We start from the raw sequence: 24,465 nt of genomic DNA, 5'->3' as shown, positions 1-24,465 counted from the left end.
TATGGGAGCAAATCATGCATGCTAGGTACACTACACAAGATTTTAGAACTCTCTAGTAGTGCCCAGTTTTGCTAAACATGTCTAAAAGAATAATAGAAGCTCATCTAGATAAAACCACTGTTCCATCTTCCCGTGACCAGCTATTTAGTGGTGCTTTCTTTAAACACCCATCTTTTCAAAATTCTAAATGGAAACAACTGGAGGTAGATGATATTTCTTTGGAGAGGGCACATTTTGACAATATTCCTCAACTAATGGGGCATCATCAATCAATCAGAATCAATCAGAATAGAGCTGGAAGGGACCTTGGAGGTCTTCTAGTCCAGCCCCCCTCCGCTCAAGCAGGAAAATATATCAAGAAAACATATAGTTTGTATTATTCCAGAATGCGAGAAACCAAATAATGGTCTTAGGTTATAGGAAGGCAGATTCCACTTGGACATTAGGAAAGAAACCCAAACAGTTGAAGTGTTTGGCTGTAGAAATAAATTCCTAGAGAAGTGGATATGCTCCTCCGCAGTGGATATGCTCACTAAATCTACAGGGAATGCCTTTATTTGAATTCCTGCATTGAATCCAGTGTGGAAAGTCAAATTTATGTTTCTGATTTACTTCCTGGGACCTTTTCTAAAGACTCTGCTGTAATAGGCACTATGGTCTTCTATGAAGACTAAATAACTCAGTACAGGAAACAAAAAATGTGTTCAATAGCAAGTTGCGCAAATGAGTCTCTAAGCACTCTCTTGTCCTGGGATGAGAAAAACAGGTCTAAAACTGATGAACCAACCTGGATTTGGCCAATGATAGAATGTGCAAGTGATCTAGGCTTTAACCACATATTTCTATTCCATAGTCAATGCGGACAAAGTGGGATTTCTGGCCATCAACCTTCCGAAGAAGAAGGCACGTGAACAGAATTAATAGAACCAAATAGGCATCTGGATTCAGTGGTCTATGTGGTCCCTCCAACTCTAAGATCTTTCTGCTGGATTTAAGCAGCAGATATTTGGTGCACTAGTGGATTTGCTTAGGTATGTATTGATTTGGCTCTTGGCATTTCCTAACCTTGATTTTATAAAACTGATTCTTAGTTATTTTGACATAGTGAGGGATGCAGAGGAACTAAAAATTTTGGCTATGCCCAAACAAAATAACATAGCAGCTGCCTTGAAATACACCTTCTCTAACCAAATAAGTCAATAGGTGAAACCTACTTTCTCCTGTCACTTCCCAGTTCTGAGTCATCTTTTCCAGCCACCATCTTTAAATGTGCACAATTGTTGCTGGATTAGAGGTAGTGTGACCAGGCCAAGGTGTCTGTTCACAGCACTATTCTGCTCTGACTGAGTTTTTCATCATTGCTACCATTTTCTCCTGCCATCATTGCTATACATTTTTTCTTCCTCCTTCCTGCCTGATAGTCTTCTTGTAAGCCAGCAACTGCAAAGTAGCTCAGGCAATGATACTTAATTACAGAGAAACATAAAATAATCACACAGGATAATCCCTTTTATATAGTGCATTTACCTTCCAAAAATGTAACTGGTGTCTGACCCAGGACTTGTTGAAAGCATTGATGCCTCACTGCATCGTTGTGCCATCCTCCTGAGCTGCAGGATGCCCGGAGAGGAAGCTAGGGAAGAATTTGAACCATAGGATGCAAAGTTCTTCTGATCTCGTTGTGGAATGGAGATACTCTCTGATACTTGGATGCAAGTTGGTGACTGCCTTCCTGTAGGGGAGAAATGCTGTGCACTGCCAGAAATATTACCAACGGCATCGCAGTTATAGCCAAGGTTGCCTCCACGTGGAAATAAATGACCCCGGTTTGGGGAAGACACAGAAAATGGAGTGCTGGAAGGACTTCTTGAGCTCTGCCAAGACTCTTGATACTTGGTTTTGCTTGGTGACATTTCAATATATTTTATGTCTGGTAAAAACAACAAGAGAAAATAAGACGAATCGCAAGAGTCACAAAATCAATTAGAACCCTTTAGGTTCAACAGTCCTAAATCATTCTCCATAGACAGTATATAAATTTCTTTACTACATTTACAAAGCAACAGATATATAAAAGCAGATTTTGAATACTAGTACTTAATGCATGTCAATACCTTATAACCAGCAGCACATAGGTGGGGAGGGGCAATCAAAATTAACAAATGAACTAACGTGATAGAAGCCTTGGGAAAATATGCCTTTCATATGATGAATACAAGAGGGATGAGAGATTTACTTGTGGAATTGATGAAAAGTCCCGTGTGAAAAAGAATGCTAGAAATCTTAGTGTTCAAGAAGAAAAAATTATATAGGATATTAGGAGTGAAGTACCAGGACCTGATGGAATACTGGAGAGGATGTGGAAAGTAGAGCCAAACTTGTCCCAGTGGTGGTAGGAGCACTCAGAGCTGTGATTCCTAAGTTGGGAGAGTGGCTCCAATAGATCCCAGGAAAAACATCAGACATTTCTGTCAAGAAGAGGGCAGAGAACAGCTAAGATATTGCACTGAACCCTCAAACTTGCAGGCCTCTGGTAGAGGGCTTGAGATTGAAGAAGATGCAAACCACCCATTGTAGAATAGAATAGAATAACAGAGTTGGAAGGGACCTTGGAGGTCTTCTAGTCAACCCCCTGCCCAGGCAGGAAACTCTACACCACTTCAGACAAATGGTTATCCAACGTCTTCTTAAAAATTTCCAGTGTTGGGGCATTCACAACTTCTGGAGGCAAGTTGTTCCACTGATTAATTGTTCTAACTGCCAGGAAATTTCTTCTTAGTTCTTCTCTCCTTGATTAGTTTCCACCCATTGCTTCTTGTTCTACCCTCAGGTGCTTTGGAGAATAGTTTGACTCCCTCATTTTAGTGGCAATCCCTGAGATATTGAAACACTGCTATCATGTCTCCTCTAGTCCTTCTTTTCATTAAACTAGACATACCCAGTTCCTGCTACCATTCTTCATATGTTTTAGTCTCCAGTCCCCTAATCATCTTTGATACTCTTCTCTAGACTCTTTCTAGAGTCTCAACATCTTTTTTACATTGTGGCGACCAAAACTGAATGCAATATTCCAAGCGTGGCCTTACCAAGGCATTATAAAGTAGTATTAACACTTCACGTGATCTTGATTCTATCCCTCTGTTTATGCAGCCCAGAACTGTGTTGGCTTTTTTGGCAGCTGCTGCACACTGCTGGCTCATATCTAAATGGTTGTCCACTAGGACTCCAAGACCCCTCTCACAGTTACTACTATTGAGCAAGGTACCACATATACGGTACCTGTGCATTTTGTTTTTCTTCCCTAAATGTAGAACCTTGCTTTTTTCACTGTTGAATTTCATTTTGTTAGATAGCACCCAATGTTCAATTCTGTCAAGATCCTTCTGTATCTTGAGCCTATCTTCTGGAGTGTTGGCTATTCCTGCCAGCTTGGTGTCATCTGCAAATTTGATGAGCTCCCCATCTATCCCCTCGTCCAAGTCATCGATGCAGTTGTTGAAGAGCACTGGGCCTAAAACAGAGCCCTGGATGCTTGCCTCCATGGAGATGCAGTTCCATTGAGGACTACACGTTGAGTACGGTTGGTCAACCAGCTATGAATCCATCTGGCGGTGATGCTGTCTAACCCACACTTTTCTACTTTATCTAGTAGTAGGTTATGGTCTACTTTATCAAATGCTTTACTAAAATCCAAGTAAATTATATTGACAGCATTCCTCTGGTCCACTAATTTTGTCACTTTGTCAAAGAATGCAATAAGATTAGTCTGGCATGATCTGTTTTTGACAAACCCATGTTGGCTTTTGGTTATTACTTGGTTTGCTTCTAGGTGTTCGGTGATTCATTGTTTGATTATCTTTTCCAGAATCTTTGCTGGTATTGAGATCAGGCTGATAGGTCTGTAGTTTCCTGGATCTATTTTTTTTCCTTTTTTGAAGATGGAAACTACATCAGCTCTTTTCCAATCCTCTGGCAGTTCCCCTGTGCTCCAGGATCTTTGAAAGATATAGTTCAGTGGTTCTGAGATCTCATCTGCCAGTTCCTTCAGAACCAGATACCCGATACAATTGTATTATATTGCGTTGCGTTGCGTTGCATTGCGTTGCGTTGCGTTGCATTGCATTCCTTTACATTAGTATACTGCTATTGCTATTGCTATTGCTATTGCTATTGCTATTGCTATTACTATACTATACTATACTATACTATACTATACTATACTATACTATACTATACTATACTATACCATACCATACCATACCATACCATACCATACCATACGATACCATACACCATACCACACACCACACCACACCACACCACACCACACCACACCATACCATACTATACTAATCATATATCAGTAATATATGGTGGGATTAAAATCGAATAATAAATAAATGTTCTGCATTTCAATTATCATCATCCATGGCCATGCTTGCTGGGGCTGTGAAAATGACAGTGGCAGCGGGAGTAGTTTCAAAGCAGAGAAGGGGTACTGGATTGTCTACTGAAGACAGACCAAGAAAGAAAGAAGCTCTAACCTTACAGAGATTTTGGATCATACGCATTAGCATTGACAGTTGGTCAGACTGGCAGAGATTAATGGTCATCATAACTGCTGGTACATAGATCAGCCTTCTATAGTATGGCATTTCCCCGACATGGCAGAAATATGGCTAAGAATGCTGGGAGTTGTAAAACCCTATTACCATTTCTATTAGAACATCTACTATCATTATTTCAAGTTAATCTATAACCTGCCTTTTCTACAAAGAACAATCATTAGTAGGGGAACAAAGCTTGTAAATGCAGATACAGCATTTGTCTGATTCATTGTGAGACAATCTTATATGCTTGTGATTGGTCTTTCATTCCAGCACAAGAATACTGAAGCTAGAAGTATTATCTAGGTAGATAAATACAATTTTCAAGCTCTTCTTTTTTCCAGGTGCAGATAACCTTCTAGCCAGACGTGGAAGTCAAAGAGTCTCCCAACAATGTGTTTTGTAGAGTCATCCAAGCAAACTTCATGTCAATGAGTCCATTACTTGTTGGCACCTGTATAAAAGGGTGGGGATGCAAGCTTCAGTTGTTCTCCTTTCCTGCCTGTTCTAACAGCAAATGAGAAACATCTGGTTACTCCCAAAGAACATATCAGATACAAGTTAAAGGAGATTGCACAAGGCCATCTCCTTGCGCTTTTGACTCCAACCAAGCAATGATCTCATGCTGACCTTTACCAATATGTGTTATACAATTAGTAAATATGCATTCAATTTTTTTCTAACGCGGAACTGCATTTCAAAGCAAAAAGGTTAATTTATATTACTGCTAATGCTGCGAATACTTCCCCTAGCAATTGGCTTTAGAAAAGAAGAACCAACACTAATTTTCAAAAACCACTTAAAGCCTTTTCATTTAAATTTGATATCACAAGACATACCAATCTAGGCAGTTAAGATTTTAAAATGTATAATATGCTAGATGTATATAATATACATGTAAGAAACTTTTATATGGATATGATTTTGAAGAAAGAATACAAAGAAAAATAAGAGATAGGTAATTTTCCTAATGGATTGCTCTTCTGTTCAAAATGCCTCACATGGGTTTAACACATTCTGATCTACAAAGGGACATTTTGTTTTTCCAGGGACAAATGACCTGTAATTCAGTTAGAACACCTGAACATGTCATCCCTTTTCTTTCCTTTATTACTTAGCACCCACGTTTAGTAGATCACATTTTGTACATGCAAAAGATGTAAAATGACTCTTATGTGAATACTGGCTCAGAAGGATCAATAGTTCAGTTTGGAATCAGGCAGCTTTAAAGCATGTTGATTTCAAAAACCTGCAAAGACATACCAATTAAACTTGATCTTGATCTGTTTCATATATCTAGCCAGATATATTAGCTAGAATCCTAAATTGAAAATATAAAGATGTTTTATCTTTTATAGTATATAGTATAGTATAGTATAGTATAGTATAGTATAGTATGTACATATATTGCCTGAAGCACCTATAAAAAAGTGGCTGTGTCCATGATCTTTTTCTTGGTAATTACTGCATATATTTGCAGTGCAGGCCAACTTAGCTGTTTATAAGAAGAGCACACCCTAGCAAATGATGTCATACACAGGCATTCTGCATTCCAAAAACTATGCCAAAGTACAAACTTTAACATGGCATTATGAGTCATGCTTATCTTCCTGCCTTGCCTTAAGGATTTGGCTACTGGTGGGGATTGATAGGTTGAAAATGATTACCTGGTCTATACAACTAGAATGAGAATTGCAGTCATCTGCAGCTTGGATTCCAGCATTAGAGACTAATTTTGCTTAGTGAAAGCACATAACGAAACTTTAAGTTATTGAAGATTTGATTATTCCATATGACAATGACTTTTAAAGTACTGTTGTTAGTTGCAAAGTTGTGTCCGACCCATCACGAACCCATGGACAACATTCCTCCAGGCCTTCCTGTCCTCTACCATCCTCTGGATGGTAAGCTCACGTCTACTGCTTCAGTGACTCCATCCAGCCACCTAATTCTCTCTCGTCCCCTTCTTCTTTTGCCCTCAATCTTTCCCAGCATTAGGCTCTTCTCCAGTGAGTCCTTCCTTCTCATTTGGTGGCCAAAGTATTTCAGTTTCATCTTCAGGATCTAACCTTCTAAGAAGCAGTCAGGGTTGATCTCCTCTAAGACTGACCAGTTTGTTCGTCTTGCAGTCCAAGGGACTCGCAGGAGTCTTTTCCAGCACCATAGTTCAAAGGCCTCAATTCTTTGATGCTCAGCCTTCCTTATGGTCCAACTTTCACAGCCATACATTGCAACTGGGAAAACCATCGCCTTGACTATATGCACTTTTGTTGGCAGGGTGATGTCTCTGCTTTTTAGTATGCTGTCTAGATTTGCCATAGCTTTCCTCCCCAGGAGCAAGTGTTTTTTAATTTCTTGGCTGCAGTCCCCATCTGCAGTTATCTTGGAGCCCAGGAAAATAAAATCTGTCACTACCTCCATTTCTTCCCCATCTATTTGCAGGAATTGAGAGGGCCAGATGCCATGATCTTAGTTTTCTTAATGTTGAGTTTCAAGCCAACTTTTGCACTCTCCTTCTTCACCCGCTCAAGAGGCTCTTTAGTTCCTCTTCGCTTTCTGCCATTAGAGTGGTGTCTGTATGTGTACATAAGTACTATGTGTGCTACAATAATTTCCTATGCTGGCCAAACCAAAATAAAAAGTATAGCATCTTGCCATTTGATAAACAATAAAAACAATATTGCAACTATCTTACTGACAGTCTGTGGTATGTTCTTGAGGTGGGGTTGTGTTGCTTTCATATCCTGTTTGTGGCTGCTTGAGGGTGTGTGTGTGTACCTGGCATGCTATTACTGACAAATGGATGATGGACATTGCGTATCTGGACAAAAGCTGGATCTTTTGCCTTATCCACAGTAAATTCTTAAATGTTATTATGATCTACAACAATGGCAAAATTTAACTGATTAGGAGAAAGTCACATTTACTGCAATGTCATTGAAATCAGTAAGGCTTCTTTGTGAAAACCAACATTGTTTTAGTGAGGATGACCAAACCTGGATGAAATTCTAATAGTACAATCATGAGCCATAGAATATATTACACTTTCTGAATCTCTGCTTTTTCTGGTGCAAAAATTATTCCATTCTAGAATAATTACAGGAAATTTGCTTGGCTGAAGCATTTATTAGCTCATTTTTTTTAAAAAAGTAAACTAATGCAATATCTGTATCTACAAAGCCAAAAATATTGTACAAACTGGAGAGTTTCCCAACCTGTGGGATTACATGTCAATATGTTCATGCACAAATAGATTATGGAGGAAGTTAAGAGTTAGTTCTTTGCTGGCATTGGCAATTGCCACTTGGAATACTCTGTGAGGCGTCACTGGGATCTCATTGTATAAGAAGATTGGTCTGAATAAGCCTTAGGGCAGGGATGTCAAACTCATGGCGTCATGGCGGCGTCATGTGACATATTGCAACATTTCCCCCCTTCGCTAAACTGGGTGTGGGCGTTGCCAGCATGTGACGCATACGGCCCATGGCCCACAAGTTTGACACCCCTGCCTTAGGGCCAGCCAAACCCCAAGGGGAAGACACAAAGAAACTGGCATATCCAACCTGTTGGAACTGAAATAAATCAATCTGTTTTGTAAGACAGAATCATAACAGCAAACCATGTGAGACTGCATCACAGAACTTGCCCTCAAACACATCAAATACAGTACAAAGTTTGGATGGGACCACCTGGTGAAGATTTGATTGAGTTACTTTTATGAGAAAGTTACATTATTTGGAACGTTTTGGCCCTGTTTGCATAAATACTTGACTGACTCATACACAAGAGATGTGTTGCAATATTTTCAGGATCAGACTCAATAAAGATAATAGAAGTTAAAGCTTTAAATATATTTCTTTTTAATTATGATAGGCATTCTATATTCACTGAATATTCAAGGTAGAAGCAACGAGAATGGTGAGGGTGGCTCCTTATATATACAAGGGGTGGAGCTAGGAATGGGAGTGGTAAGTTATGAATACATTAAAGTCCAAAGAATAAGTTAACCTCTGATGTTCCATATATACATTATTTACACATTGGAGAATAAGGCATTTACATCTGACAAATCCCCCTCTAAATGCCGGTTCGTTACACAACACCAATTACATTCTGATTCAGGACAATATAATACATATAATTTAGAAGTTAAATATTTGTGTTGTTTAGAAGGTAAGGGTTTTGTTAATATGTCAGCTAATTGTTCAGAAGTATCGCAATGTATTGCTTTAATGAATCCGTCTTGAGACAGTTGTCTCACATGCTTAAACTTTATATCAATATGCCTGGACCTTTGTCCAATTGCATCGGATCTGGATATTTCAATGGCCGCTTTATTGTCTTCATGCATAATAAATGGTAAGGTGGGTTTCTTCCAAACATCAGTGATCAGATCATTGAACCATACAAGGTTATTTGCAGCTTTGGACAAACAAACATATTCCGCTTCTGTAGTAGAAGTGGCTACTAGTTCTTGTTTACCAGTATACCAGTAAACTGGACAATCATTCAATAGAAAAACATAACCAGAAGTACTCTTTCTGCATGATGTATCACCAGCCCAATCTGCATCAGCATAACAAGTAATTTTTGGTTCTCTGTCATTATTGGGTTCCAACATTAAACAAAAATCTAATGTACCCTTCAGGTATCTTAGAATTCTTTTGACAGCTTCCCAATGATACAAGGTTGGTTTACTAACATATCTTGACAATAGATTGAGAGGTAATGCAATATCTGGCCTAGTCCAATTAGATATATAAAGGAGTGAACCTATAACTGATCTGTAAAATGTGTTGTCTTTAAACTCAGGGGAAGATTCATCAGTGTTTCTAAGAAAATCAGTTTGCATAGGGGTGTCACAGGTTTTAGCATTATTTAAGTTACATTTGTTTAGGAGTTCGATGATTTTATCTTTCTGTGTAAGTTTGAATCCCCTTTTAGTTTTGTTAATTTGCACACCAAGGTATTTATTCACTTTACCCAGAGATTTCAGTGAGAAGTGTTCATTTAACTTATTTACAAAGATTTCCCTGCTCTCTTTATGCTTTCCAATGTATAAAATATCGTCCACGTAAATTAATACAAATTCAATATGATCATTACTCTTTTTTACAAAGAAACAGTTATCAGCAGTGGTGGCGCTGAAATCCATGGTCTTAAGTACTTTTACCAAGCAATCGTACCATCTTTTGCCGGATTGCTTTAATCCGTACAGACTCTTATTTAATAACCAAATTTCGTTCTTATTAGTGTATTGACTGTGTGGTGCTCTTACATATATTTCCTTATCTAATTTTGCATGTAAGTATGCGGTCTGTATGTCATATTGGAATACGTCCAGATTGAGTGCAGATGCTACTACAAGGGCTGTTTTGACACTCTCAGTTCTCACTGTGGGTGAATATGTATCAGTATAGTCTTCTGGATATTTTTGTGCATAGCCTTGTGCAACTAGTCTAGCCTTGTATAAGGTATTGCCTCCTTCTAAGTTCTTAATTTTATAAATCCACCTGGTACCTATAATTGTTTTATCCTTAGGTGCGATCGCAGGTGTGAATACATTTAATCCTTGTAAACTTTCCATCTCTTTTTCCATAGCTAGTTCCCATTTTTCTCTTTCTTCATGTGGAAGTTTCAATACTTCTTCATATGTATTAGGTGTTATTTGTTCTCCATTCATATGCATTATGTAATCTTTGTATTTATTTGGTATTTGGTTTCTATTGTTTCTAATAGTTCTTTCAGGCTTGCTATGGTTATCATGCAAATATCTAGCTTCCTTTTTTGTTAATGTGTCTGTCTTTATTTTATGCTGACTATTAGTCCAAGTTTTGGTTTTGTTCTTATTTTTGTTAATATTTTGATTTTCTGTTGTTCCTTCCTCGCAAGATATCGTATCTTTACATTTATTAGGAAATATTTCATTAAGGTGCAATTTTGACCAATTGGCCTGTTCATGGAACACAGCTGTTCTGGATACTATAAATTTGTTATTACTATCAATAAATCTGTACCCTTTGGTTCCAGTTTCGTATCCCATGAATCTTAATCTCCTGGATACGTTTTCTCCCTTTCTCCTCAATTGTTTAGGTATGTGTACGTCTGCAGTGACTCCAAATATGTGCATGTGTGATAATTTGGGTTTTCTATTGTACATCACCTCATATGGTGTCTTATTCACAATACTGGACCAGGTTCTATTTTGAGTGTAATTCGAATAATGTAATGCCTCTGACCAAAATTGTTTGCCTAAACCAGCATCCTCTAATGTGCACCTAATCATGGTTTGTAGTGTGGAATTTTTCCTCTCTGCAACTCCATTTTGAAATGCAGAAAAAGGATTGGACGTGAAATGTAACATTCCTCTATCCTTTAACCATTGGGAGAATTCTTTAGACATGAACTCACATCCCCTATCTGTCATAATTTGCTTTATTCTGATATTATGTTGTGTTTCTATACGTTTGTAGAATTCCTTAAATTTCTGAAATGTTTCATCCTTGTGCTTTAATGTGTAAACAAAACCATATCGGCTGTAGTCATCCACTATAGTTAGGAAGTAACGTTTTCTATAGGTAATTGAGGGACTTAATGGACCAACTAAGTCCATATGTACCAAATCAAAAATATTGTTAGTTGATCTGTTAGATTTTTTTGGTCTGGGACTGGTTTTTAGTTTGGTGGACTTACATACTGAGCATTCCAAATAATTTTCACAATTTTTTATTTTGACACCTTCTGCGTGTTCAGTCATTTTTTGTACTACAGGAAAGCTTGCATGTCCTAACTTCCTGTGTAAGATGTGAGCACACTCATCATGAATTGGTTTACCTATTTTTGGTTTCTTTTCCTTGTATGTATTTTTGTGATCATGAGTTATTCTACACTCATCATTGTCACTGTTACTGACATTTTCATCATCTGCTTCAATACAATCTTCCATATTTGAATCAATGTTATGTAAACATCTTTCTTTAGTTATCAAATAGGGTAGACCTCCTTTTATCATTACAGTACCTACATTTGTTTTGTTCTTTTCTATAGTTGCTTTCCCCTTTGAGAAAACTATATTGATATCAGATTCTCTGCTTAATTTTATGGCACTTAGTATGTTGTGAGGTATTTCTGGGATTAATAATACCCCCTCTATTTTCCCTAGACCAGGCAAGGTCACATTTCCTTTGCCTAGTACTTGAACCTTTTCTTGATTAGCTACCTTTATCACAAACTTATCTTCTATAAATGAAGATAATATACTTTTGTTGTTGGTGGTGTGATTTGTTGCACCAGAATCAATAAGCCAATTGTTATTCTCATCCTGCTGTGTTCTGGTGCTGTCTTGTTTATTTAGCCCATTCAGTGACCCAGATTTCCTCTCTTTTGAATTTTCTCTACCCCCTCTACCTTCTTTGTAATTTGGTGGGCTTCTATATTTGTGTCTATCTGTGGAAGATTGTCTGTAATCATATTTGCTCCTATATTCTGGTCTATGTCTCTCTCTTGAGACTTTGGAGCAGTCTCTTCTACTATGTTCCCTGGATCCACAATTGTAGCATCTAAAGGCCTCATTATGTTTATCTTGAAAGACTACTTTCCTAAAAGGTTTGTGGTCTGTTTGGTTACTGGATCGATTTTTTCTTGAATTGTCTTCTGCTATCAATTTGTTAGATAGACTTTCTATGGATAAATATCCCAGATTAATGGTATCTAAGTGTGACATAAAGCTATCCCATGATGGATCAAGTGAATTGATAATAACACTTTTCATTGTTTGATCTGAAATCACTTCCCCCCTCAATTGTAGCTCAGCTCTTATTTTGTTTAGATTTATCAAATGCTCACTTATAGAAATCCCTGGTTTTACTCTAGAGGAAAAGAAATCCTTAGACATTCTTGTGGTTGTAGCTACGCTATCGCTGTGAAATAGATTAAACATGCATTGAATTATTTCTGATACAGTTAGGTTTGGTTTGATGCTATGATACATTGCAGGAGACACGCTAGATATTATTATGAAAAATGCTCTATGATGTAAACAATCTATTTTTAAAGTCCAAGGTCTTCTTGGAGGGCTAGTTATAAAGAATAGTAAATTTTCTTTCATGAAAATAACCTGAAGCTGTTGATACCACTCTTGTAAATTAATGCCATCAATTCTAAGTTTTGGGAAGTCACTGGGTAAGTTACCTACATTATTCTGTCCATTACTTACAACCTGGGGCAGTCCGTGATCTCTCAAGTGCAGGAAATTACAGAACGGCATTGGGATGCTTGCAATGAGTCTGCGCGGTTCTCTGGCCAGTTCAAGCCCTTCTGGGTCGTCTACGTAGTTTCGCACATGCGCGTTGTTCATTTCTTCTTTGGTGGCGTCGTGGAAGGTTCTATCCCTTTCAGCTCTCTCGATCCGCTCCTCCTCAGATGAGTCGGTCTCTGGCTCGGTTTTTGGGGTTCTGGTGGTGGTGACGGTTCTTTTCTTCTTTTTGTGTGCGTTGGTATTCAATTTTGTCTGTGGTGTAGGGCGAAATCGGCATGGCTCTCTGGGCTCGGGCGTCGTCGCTTTCGAAGTCAGGATGGGAGCGTGCAGGTCTTGAGTCGCCGGTTTGATTTCTTGCTTCTTCGTAGATGTCTTGGTAATTTTCAGTCTTGGCCCAAAAGCAGCAAAAAGCGTTTTCATTGCTGATTTTACTTGAGATTTTGTTAAATCGTCTTCACTTTCTGATTTTGGATCATCTGAAGAGTTTGAGACTTCTTTCTCACTTTCTTCGTCTGATAGTGTTTTTCGCGCCAGAAATTTTGAACTGAGCGTTTTGATTGGCTCTGCTCCATTCTCTTTTGAAGTTCGTTGAAACCAAGATGGCTGCCATTCAAAATTTCGCGCGGGATCACATCTTTTCTTTTTAACAACTATTTTCTCAGTAGTCATCTCACTTACGATTTTTTGATCTTTGGGTTTTTCTTTAATGACGTTTTTCTCTCTCGCTGCTCCGCTGTTCTTCAGCATCTCCTGGAGGTCCGTGATGAGACTTTCATCATTCTTTTGGCTTTTTAGTATCTTTAATATCTCTGACCTGAGTTCGTTATTTTCTATTTCGATTTCTTTCTGGTCATTATTTTCACTCATTAGTTCTTCTTCTTCAGTGGTGTATTCTTCGGATTCTCTCGAAATCGCATTGGTGGATTCGTTGATCATCTCTTGATCAGTTTCTATTTCTTTGCTGTAGGCCCTGGTGTTGGGCCTATCTTTCTTGGACATTTTTAATTACTTATTGAGTCAATTAACCATCCTCTGCTACCAGCTTGTTGCAATATTTTCAGGATCAGACTCAATAAAGATAATAGAAGTTAAAGCTTTAAATATATTTCTTTTTAATTATGATAGGCATTCTATATTCACTGAATATTCAAGGTAGAAGCAACGAGAATGGTGAGGGTGGCTCCTTATATATACAAGGGGTGGAGCTAGGAATGGGAGTGGTAAGTTATGAATACATTAAAGTCCAAAGAATAAGTTAACCTCTGATGTTCCATATATACATTATTTACACATTGGAGAATAAGGCATTTACATCTGACAAGATGTGTATGTTAAGTGAACTCTTTAACCTGTAAAAAAAAATAATAATCCTCCTTAGCCAACCCAGAGGGGATTAAATTTAACAGGAGGAGGAAGGTGTGTTGGATATACTTGCTGTAAGTTGTTTATGAAAATAATAAAGGTGGGATACAAACAAACAAATATTAAATGTAGTCCCAAATAGTCCTGGATTAGTTTGGTTTTAATTCATTTCCTGATAAGGCACTCAGAGTTGCCTTGAACCTTGAGATGGGCAGCAAATAAATTTGATAAATAAAAGTAGTAAATAAATATAACTCCTTCCCTGTTGGGTCAGATCCTTTACTGGGATTAAACTGACATTCCTGATTTCCAAAACAGAGATAACCAAAAAGGAGACTCTTGTCCTTAGTAGATTTCACCCCTAGTATTAGGGACATCTCCTGGGGAAAGTAAAAAAACAAATAAACCTAAAATGACTGTAATTGCAAAATTGAAACCCTGAGTCTTTTCATTCCTTTATAGACAGGACACCCATAGAAAGGGTTGGGGTTGGGGTTTTGCAGCATTGTGAAATGTTGACTCACTTATGGGCATCCCTGCTCCCTTTTTATGGTGAAAAAGGAGCAGAGAGATTCTTTCCCTATGACTGTCTAGTACAGGAGTCAGCAACCTGCGGCTCTGGAGCTGCATGTGGCTCTTTCATCCCTCTTCTGCAGCTCCCTGTCACTCAGAATATGTGTCACAACCGCCAATGTGTGACACCCACTGGCACGTGATTTATTGAGCTTTTCAACCCCTGGTAGGCCAACCATGGATAGATCCAAGAAAAAAAAGTTTCAGAAGAAATCAGTACATTTAATTCAACTACATTTGCTAGTTTTGTGGCTGCTCAAGAAATAGTCACGGAAAGGGTTTTATGGCTCCCAGTGTTTTCTTTTCTGTGGGAAACAGGTCCAAATGGCTCTTTGAGTGTTTTAAGGTTGCAGATCCCTGGTCTAGTATAATTCTGGAAACCCTAAAAATCCATTGCTGATTCCCTCCACTTTCATGGTAAAATAATTAAAAAGGCAGAAAGTAGCCAGGCAGCTTTGTGGCAGCTGATGGATTAAAAGATTGCCAGCATATGACTGAATAGCCATTCTATGTCTCATTAAATGACTAGAGGAAGAGTAGCAGGGTTTGGGTCCTTCATATATAGTCTTTGGTAGAATGAAAACTTTTACTACATGATTGCCAGATGTTAGCTGTAGAATTCAATGGGTTGCCAAAGCAACAAAGTCTCAATTTGTAATTCCCCCCTCACTTATCTGCCATAATTTTCAGACAAAATCCATCAAGAGTTCAAAAAACATATATGTTTTGATGTCTTTTTATTAGTAGCAAGATCATTTCCACACACATTATTTTAATGCAAGAAATTGCACATTCGTTGCAGTGTTTTTGAGAGGGTTAGGATTAGGGTTCCACTCCACCTTCTAGAAACTGTTCTTGATTGTTCATATAAATTTTCAGGGCTTAAGGACAAGTGGTGCATCTTTCTGAATTCTCTGCACTCAATTTCAACTCTCTAGGCCTAAAATCTCTAGATAGTGGGAAAAAGAATTACTTTTAGAGTGATCTCTTATGTTTGAGGGATTCCATATCTTACCTGATGTATCATGTTCATGCTTTGCCACCACACTGGTGTTGCTTTGTGGAACAGCTTGGAGGGGACTGTCTGCCTGAGTCAGCTGTTGCAGAGGCTTGAAAGTTGGGTCAATTTCCAAGATCAAGCGATTCAAGTTCTCAATAGATATATCCAAAGTAGGAGAGGCTGGATAGCTGTCTTCATTTGGCTCTGTTGATTTTTCCTGTTGATGTTTGTCCTCAGGATGTTGAGAAGGCACAGGTGTGACTATTGCAGTAGATTTAACAGATTTATTAGGTGGTGAACATCCTTGGGTTTGAGCCAACAAGTTCTTCCTGTCCCAGCCTTCCACTGTATAATAAAAACACTGCATTGGCAATGTGTGACAGGACAAACCATCATTTGGGTGCTGCAAACAGGCATGTTCTTCTTTGGGTGAAATGCACACTGTCTGCCCAACCCGTACCACATGATTTGGGATGACTTTTGACATCCTGAAGCTATTAAGTCTTCTTGTCTTTATGTTGTGATTGATTCCAATTTTGCCAATACCTGTAAACTTTAGTTGGATCCTGATTCATTTATTGAGAAGTCCCATGTGCATAGGACCTTAAAAAAGAAAGAAAGAAAGAAGTGCACTTTAGTCTCAGAGAAGGGAGTAGGGAGAGGGAAAGAAAATAGTTCACAAATAAATTCTAAGGATAGGAATTATTTGCACCAATGCATTTTCTGCCAAAATGAATTTGAAGGATTACTTTTAATTAATGATGCAGTACAGGAAAAAAAAATGTTAAAGTTCTCTCTTTTCCTCCCCTTACAGTTTTGGGAGTTTAAGATTCCATTATGGGTCTGCTATTTGAATTTTTAAAATTGCATGTTGTCTGCTCTTTGTTCAAAATTTAAAGGAAGGATCTCTCATTGTTGTTGCACTGTTATATTAAGTAGGAGGATGTTAAAACAGAAGCTATACAGGAGAAGTCAAGAAAAGGAAAAGTCAGGGGATGAGTGGCGCATTATGAAGGAAACTGTTTCCTTCATAGTACGCCACTGAGTACACCACTGAGATGACTGTCCTGAGATGACTGTTAGGACTCTGTCATCCAGGGGTGAAATCCAGCAGGTTCTGACAGGTTCTGGAGAACCAGTAGCAGAAATTTTGAGTAGTTTGGAAAACTGGTAAATACCACCTCTAGCTGGCCCCAGAGTGGGGAGGGAATGGGGATTTTGCAGGATCCTTCCCCTGCCATGCTCACCAAGCCACGCCCACCAAGCCACACCACTCCCACAGAACTGGTAGTAAAAAAAATTGGATTTCACCACTGCTGTCATCCATACCAACGTTGTGGTGGGAATGTTCTTGCTTAAGGAGCCATCTTTGGATTCAGTGTATTTCAACTGTTTCTATATTCAATTTTTAGCCAAGCTGGAAGAAAGAGAAGTATATTGAAGCTGCAGGAGATCTTAGGCAAAATTATTTACCCTGATGCTTTTTAGTCTGCTTTCAGGTGCAGAATTGGCACAGAAATGGTCTGTAAACTGAGGCTCAACCCAGGTGAAAGAGAGAGATACTGTTTGTGGATGATGCTAGCTGAGCCCCAGAGAGGTCTATAATTTCCTGAAAGCAGCAAGTTTGCAGTTTTGAAAGTGGTCCTAGATTCTCCATTGTCACCAGAGGCCCAGGTCATCTTGGTGGCACCATGTGCCTTTTATCACCTTTGGCGATTTACTAATTGTGGCATTATGTGGAGAGAAGCAGACTTAAAACATTCATGCTTTGGTATCTTCCCAGCTAGATTTTTGCAAAGTGCTGTACATGGGGCTCTTTTTGAAAATAGTTTGTTAGTTTAGAATGATTGGGACTGACTAAAATAAACATATTATACTATTTTTTCCCATTTATACTGGCTGATTGCTCATTTTCAGATCCAATTCAAAGTGCTGATTTTAACTGATTTTAACCTATAAACAGTTTAGGGCCATGATACCTGAAGAAGTGCCTTCTTCTACATGTTCTATCTGAATCTTAAGATCATCTACTGAGGCCTCTCCAGGTCCTTGCACCAAAGGAGATAAGGTGGGCTTTATAAAGGGTTGAGTTTTTCTATGGTGGTAACCATTTAGGGAAGTCCCTCCTCAAAGATGTCACTGCAACAACTAGCATCATTTTAGCACTAGGTGAACAATTTCCTATTTCCCCAAGCCCCTAAAATAACTTTTAACTGCATTTTAATTGCATTTTAATTTAGGTTGTTTTAGATTTTGAATGACTGCCATGCAACTGTTCTATGAGCCTAGCTCAGGATATCTAAGTCATGAATATGTTCAGCAGGAAAGGACTGCCACAGCAAAATTAGCAGTAAATGAAACTGAAAAATTATGATTGTTTCTGGGAACTGGTATGCAATTTGAGAGATAAATCTGTTCACTATGGAGTTACAACTCCTTTCATGGAACAAGCTTGTTTGTCAAAGAACCTTCTGGATCCAGATTCCAATCCAATGGACAGTCATATATTTTCAAAGGCAAGAGAGCCTTTTACCAGCTGTCAGATTTCTGTACCAGTGGTGGGTTGCTACCGGTTCGCCCCAGATTGGGCGAACCGGTAGCAACGGCGGTGGGAGGCTCCACCCACCCACTCTTCTGGGCATGAGCAGAAGCGTCATGTGCGTGCACATGTGTCCATGAGCAAACCGGTAGCGACGGGTTTTGAAACCTGCCCCTGTTCTGTACCTGAAAGAGAGAAACCTCACTCTAGGAACTCAAGCACTGCTATTTGTAGGATAGATCTATGGAAATACACTCTTCTTAAGATGGCACTTCAAGATACTCTGAAAACTTCAGTCATCCAAGCACACATGCAATAAGTACTGCTTCTTTGGGGTCCTATATCACTCATATATTCAAACAGCTTCCTTCATAATTGATAGCCTTCTAATCCAATTCAGGATACTCACAATACCGTATAAACTCTTATATGGCTTAGATCCAAGTTATTTAGGGGACTGTCTGTTCCTCTACAGTCCACTCCCTGCTATTAGGTGAGGCATCTCATTGCCATGGATCCACTGATCATTAATGAGATGTTTTACTTTATTTTACTTTATTCATATCAAGGCAAGTATTATGGAACTACTATTGGGATTCTGTCTTAAGAATCCCAATAGTATACATAAGAGAAGTTACAAAGTTTAGGAAGAAATTTTTTAAAATTCACAAAACAAGATAAATACTCAAAACTTATTTACTTGGGCTTTTAAATGTTGCTGTTTTATATTTTATATTGCTTTTGTTTTATAATTAATGAATCAATGTAAATTCCTAAGAGAAATGGAAATAAGGAAACAAGCAGCTGTTTTCCTTTATTATAGACCAAAAAAAATCTCTTAATTATTGTATCCTGACTTCATGGAGGAATTGTCTGTAATCAATAGAATTGCTGTGTTTCAAAGCCATTTGAACAATCTTTAGGTTGTTTTAGATTTTGAATGACTGCCATGCAACTGTTCTATGAGCCTAGCTCAGGATATCTAAGTCATGAATATGTTCAGCAGGAAAGGACTGCCACAGCAAAATTAGCAGTAAATGAAACTGAAAAATTATGATTGTTTCTGGGAACTGGTATGCAATTTGAGAGATAAATCTGTTCACTATGGAGTTACAACTCCTTTCATGGAACAAGCTTGTTTGTCAAAGAACCTTCTGGATCCAGATTCCAATCCAATGGACAGATTGTTAATCAAAACTAAAGAAAATCCCAAAGGGCAAGTGTTAGGCCCCAGAGGAATTAAGACAGGCCTTGATGGACAGATCAAAATTTAAACATTAAGCCTCAGAGATTGTATAATTGTCATGTAAGCAAAAAGTAGATGTGGAAAGTTTATAAAATAATTAGGAAAAAAATATTTTTAGAAGTGCATAAACAGCACAGGAAAAAAAAATAAAGCTAGTGCAACAATATACAAAGACAGAAGCATAACTGGTCACAACTACCCTGAATCCATTTCCTACCCAATCAATTTCCATAGTATGCATTATTGCTTTATTGCTTTGCCCCCTTGATCTTTGAAATATCTTCGTTATAATGTCAGAGAAATCTAATGATGATAGTTTTTTTAAAAAAATCAGATACTTAAGTATGTTCTTCAGAAGCAGATGAATTAGTGATGGACTGGCTATAGTTCCTCCATGGTGGAGAAGCTCTTGATAGACATGTTATGACTAGTAGTAGGTGACTAACTGCTTTGAGGCTGATGGATGAGGTAAATGTAAAGTTTTGAGAAACAGTCAGAACATGATGTCCCAGGAATTATATAACAGTTGGCCACGAACAAACAATTCCTTTTTGTTCTCTTCATCTGCAAAGTTAATCTGTACATTTTCAGGGCCATCCATACTCCTCATGCCTTTTTACATATGTATGCTAAACAGGTAAGAGTTGAAGTGATGGTGAGAGAGGACCAAATTTTTAAACTTGCTCCTCTCCAATTTATTCCTTCTTGCTCCCCTCCTGCCCACCCCTCAACAATTGATCATCTGCTTTATGTATAGAGTTGCATGCAATTGCTTGCTTCAGACTGAACTGTCTGAGAATTTTGATCAGATCCTGGCAATAGAATAGAGGTGGCAGCATTTAACTGTCCTTGGCTGTTCTTGAAAAAGCTAAGCAGGTCTGGAAAAGCTAAGCAGGTCTGGATTTGGTTTGCATTTAGACAGGAGATCACCCCAAGGCTCTAGGCTAGACTGGGAAGTAAAAAATATTCCAGAAGAAGACTGAATGGGAGCCAAAAACACTGTATTGATCTGTCCAGGAGTCGAACTTGATTTCAGAAGGAGGCTACATTTATTAGTCTACATGTTATAAATTCCATGTTTTTTATATACAAGGGTCAAGAGGAATGACTGAAAATGGTTATTACTTGGAAACTCTTGTATTGATGGGAAGTGGCTGTTTTGCAACTTCACAAAATTGTGGAATGTTACGCTTGGAGGCATCTAGTCCAACCCAATGCTAAATGCATAATGAAACACTCCAAGCTGGCTATGCAAGCCACATTAAAATACCTCTAATAAAGGAAACCACCATTATTCAAAACAGTGTGGATGATTCTTGTCCTTAGGAAATGTATCCTAATTTTGATCAAAACCTGACTGGGAGAAGGAGCTATGCAAGGAAAAGACTAATTGTAGGTTATCTCATTTTGGGAATACAGAATTTGTTTTTGAAGTTTTTTATACGTAGATAAGAGAGCACAGTTAATTAGACATTCATTCCAGTTGAGAAAGGAAGGCCTCACAGCCTTTATTTTTTCCTCTTTTTCATGGGATCCCCATAAGATTCAGTCTGGAGCAGTGGTTAAGTTGTTGGAATGGTACCAGGAAGAATGTGGCCTTCCAGGTGAAAACAAAACAAATATATTGTGCCAAATGACCAAGCATAACCAGTTTTCAATTTCATCATACTCTCTTTAGACATTATAAAGGGACCCCAAATTCTGATCACATTTGGGGTGTGTTTGCCCTGCCTCCCTCATGCAGAAGGCAAAAGCAGGTGGAAAGACAACAGAAATGACTTTTCTCTAGTTAAGAGTTTACTAGCCTTACAGGTACACTTACAGACAGGCTCCATGGGAAGAAGAAGTCTGGACTTCTCCATGGGTTGGATCCGTTTCCATAATGCAAGCAAGGAGCTAATACCATACAGATATCTCCACAATAGGACAATATTATCTCTATATTGCAATAGGGGGACTGAGTTGGGAGAGCAAACTTTTTCTGAAGCATGAGGTGAAGTTTGAACTAGACACCCCTTGTTCATATTCTTACCTATTACCTTATACTTGTAATGTTTGACTATCTGGCTTTTAGTGATTCATGTGAAGAAAGTGGAATAATTTCAGTGAGGATATGGTGATACTTATTGTACTTCTTCTGATGACATGTTCTTAATTTAATTGCACAATGGAACCTACTAGATAGACACACATAGGCAGCCATTGTCCCTGACTTTCACACACTTCATGCGTATTTTCAGATCCAAGGGCTCTTTGTTCATATTTAAACTAGTTGAGGTCCAGCAAATGATACTTCCTCTAAGTACATCCTCTAAGGGAGCCAAATAAGTGAAATAATGATAATTTGATACCTCGCTACACCACCCAAATTATCCCAGTGAGGCAATAGCCTCCCTGTTTTAAATGGTAGGATTACCTTATAAATCAATCTAGCTCAACATCTTTTTATCTGCGGGCAGACAGACAGGAAGCCTGGCATCCAGTTACACAAACCCACACATATACTTCAATATTCTTTGAATTCCCAAATATGTGAAACTCTTAAGGATTATATAATTAGACTATATCCTTGATAACACACACAGTTATTATTTCTATTAAAACATAAACAAGGTTTGGTAGCTGTGGTAACTAACATTCTTCAGTTTCACTGCCACACCTCTCCAGCAAGATGAGCCACAAAGGAATCTAATAGTCATTTCCCCCCCACAACCCAGCTTCCTTTTATGCTATTGAGAAACGGATCTGTGCAACTCTGCAGCTCCAGTTTCAGGAAAAAAAAGAAAAAATGGAACTACCAAATTAAATTTCCTTAAATGGTCCCTCCAGATGAGCTTCACTTCTCAGCATATTCTGGTCCATATGCTAATGTGGTTTCAAACCACCTGGGTTGAAAAGGTTGCACTAGAATTAGATCCTGAACAAATGTTCTCAATTGAATTGTATGTTAAATAGAGACAAGTACACACATAGAGAAACTTTGCTTAGTATCATCAAAAGTTTGTATGAATTTTTCCCACAGTCTTCTGCTGTTGATGCATGATGAGGGAAAAGGAAGGGAAGGATATAATTCAGGGGTGAAATCCAGCAGGTTCTGACAGGTTCTGGAGAACCGGTAGTGGAGATTTTGAGTAGTTCGGAGAACCGGTAGCAGAAATTTTGAATAGTTCAGAGAACCGGCAAATACCACCTCTGGCTGGGCCCAGAGTGGGGTGGGAATGGAGATTTTGCAATATCCTTCCCCTGCCATGCCCACCAAGCCACATCACGCCCACCAAGCCATGCCCACAGAACCAGTAGCAAAAAAAATTGGATTTCACCATGGATATAATTCATTGGTATGATCATTCATTGATTGGTATACATTCACCAATGGCTTTGCAGAGCATCATTTTACCACTTTTTAAACTGATCTTTTAATTGATGCTAAAATATTTTGAAGTTATGATTGAAGAAAAAAAATCATTTGCCACTGTATGAATTGGAGTGATTATATTCTACCGATAATAACAAAATGCTTTAAAACAAACAAAAGACAAACTCCAATTTCTACCTTTGCTAGTTTAGTAAGGAAATCAATGACTATATGGTAAAATCAAAGTGGGCAAGTTATGTCATATAAGACTTTATATGATCCTGTGAAAGAACAAATTGTGTAATTTGTATTAGTTGTTAGGACTGACAACATAGAGTACCACTAATGTGGTATAATGCTACAGTAAAGGCTGGATGATACTACAAATTGCTAGAGCAGAAACACTCATTAAATGTCTGATGTTAAATGAACCCACAATTCTACAAGAGATAGAACTGGCATTAAGATTTCACTTGTCCTCTTCGCACATTCAACATACACATTGAAACCTGCTTAACTTTTTTATGCATATGAGTCAGTATTATCCAGATGTTTTACAAGTACTGTCCAGAAAAAAATGACTCCTCATGTGACTGGCATCTGCATGTTCAGAAAATGTCTAGGTTTAGTAAATATAAAAGCAGTGTTTATGTACTGCTTTTGTACAATACAGATTTAATGCAGGATCTTCTTCAAGGAGAAACATTCAGCTAAGGTTTATTTTAGTGTGCTTTTTAAATCTCTGAATTCAAAACATCCCTCACAAAAAAATATGTTTTCCCCTACTGAACAACAAAAGCTAACACTTTAAATAAGTGATATTGCAGATTACAATTCATTTAACCTGATTTTATTATTAAACCTGATATTTATTATTATCATTACTAGACAGAAATGGTATACAGTCTGTTAAATGCAAAAGTGAGATGTAACAAGTCACTATGAAGAACAGGAGAAAGCAGATTGCAAGCAGAAAGAAAAGAAAACGAAAATTATTTTCTCCATTACCTAAACTCGGTGGTTGCTCTTTTCTCTGATGCCCTCAGCCTCCAAAGTGTGGCAAAAAGAAAGTGTGAACAAATCTCAGTGCCTTGAGGGTACTATTCCTTTAATGGTAGCCCTGTCCCGCCTATGCCAGGTGAACTCATGGCAACCACACCTGGATTTTTGTTAGGTGTGTCTCTAGGCTTATATCCAGGAGTGATGGAAAAACTGAAAGTGTTGATTGTGGACCTGGCTATTAGCCAGGCAGACTCTGTCCTTCGTAGCTCATACCTTAAGCAGGCAGGAAAACATAAATCTTTTCACACAAAGAAAAATTAACCAAGAGCAATATAGCAGTAAATCTGAACAGTTGAAAGAAGAGTGAGAATCTTATCTGGATTTCTAATGAAGGAAGGAGGAAAGAAAACAATTTTCTGTTCAGTTCCCTGACAGGCATAAATTTCTCCTTAGCATGTATAGAGTGTTCTTTGTTTATTATAACAGGCTTGGAATTTTTAGAAGACTGAATGGAACAATAAAGC

General features: G+C 38.2%; 1 protein-coding gene across 2 annotated transcripts in view; it reads right to left on the bottom strand.

Moving 5' to 3' along the window:
• Positions 1-24,146, bottom strand: part of TNS4 (tensin 4) — a 47,535-nt gene extending 23,389 nt beyond the window's left edge. For both annotated transcript variants that reach the window (XM_034415760.3, XM_034415762.3), the window contains exons 1-3: positions 23,948-24,146; positions 15,815-16,402; positions 1,528-1,930 (exon numbers count right to left, since the gene is read on the bottom strand). In XM_034415760.3, coding sequence (XP_034271651.1) covers positions 1,528-1,930; positions 15,815-16,286 — 875 coding nt within the window. In that variant the 5' untranslated portion in view covers positions 16,287-16,402; positions 23,948-24,146. The remainder of the gene's footprint in view (positions 1-1,527; positions 1,931-15,814; positions 16,403-23,947) is intronic.
• Positions 24,147-24,465: the final 319 nt, after the last annotated feature.

This window comes from Pantherophis guttatus, chromosome 4 (assembly GCF_059756535.1).
Source record: "Pantherophis guttatus breed Tessera chromosome 4, ASM5975653v1, whole genome shotgun sequence".
In the NCBI taxonomy this organism is placed as follows: Eukaryota; Metazoa; Chordata; class Lepidosauria; order Squamata; family Colubridae; genus Pantherophis; species Pantherophis guttatus.
This window is presented reverse-complemented; position numbering and strand designations above follow the sequence as displayed.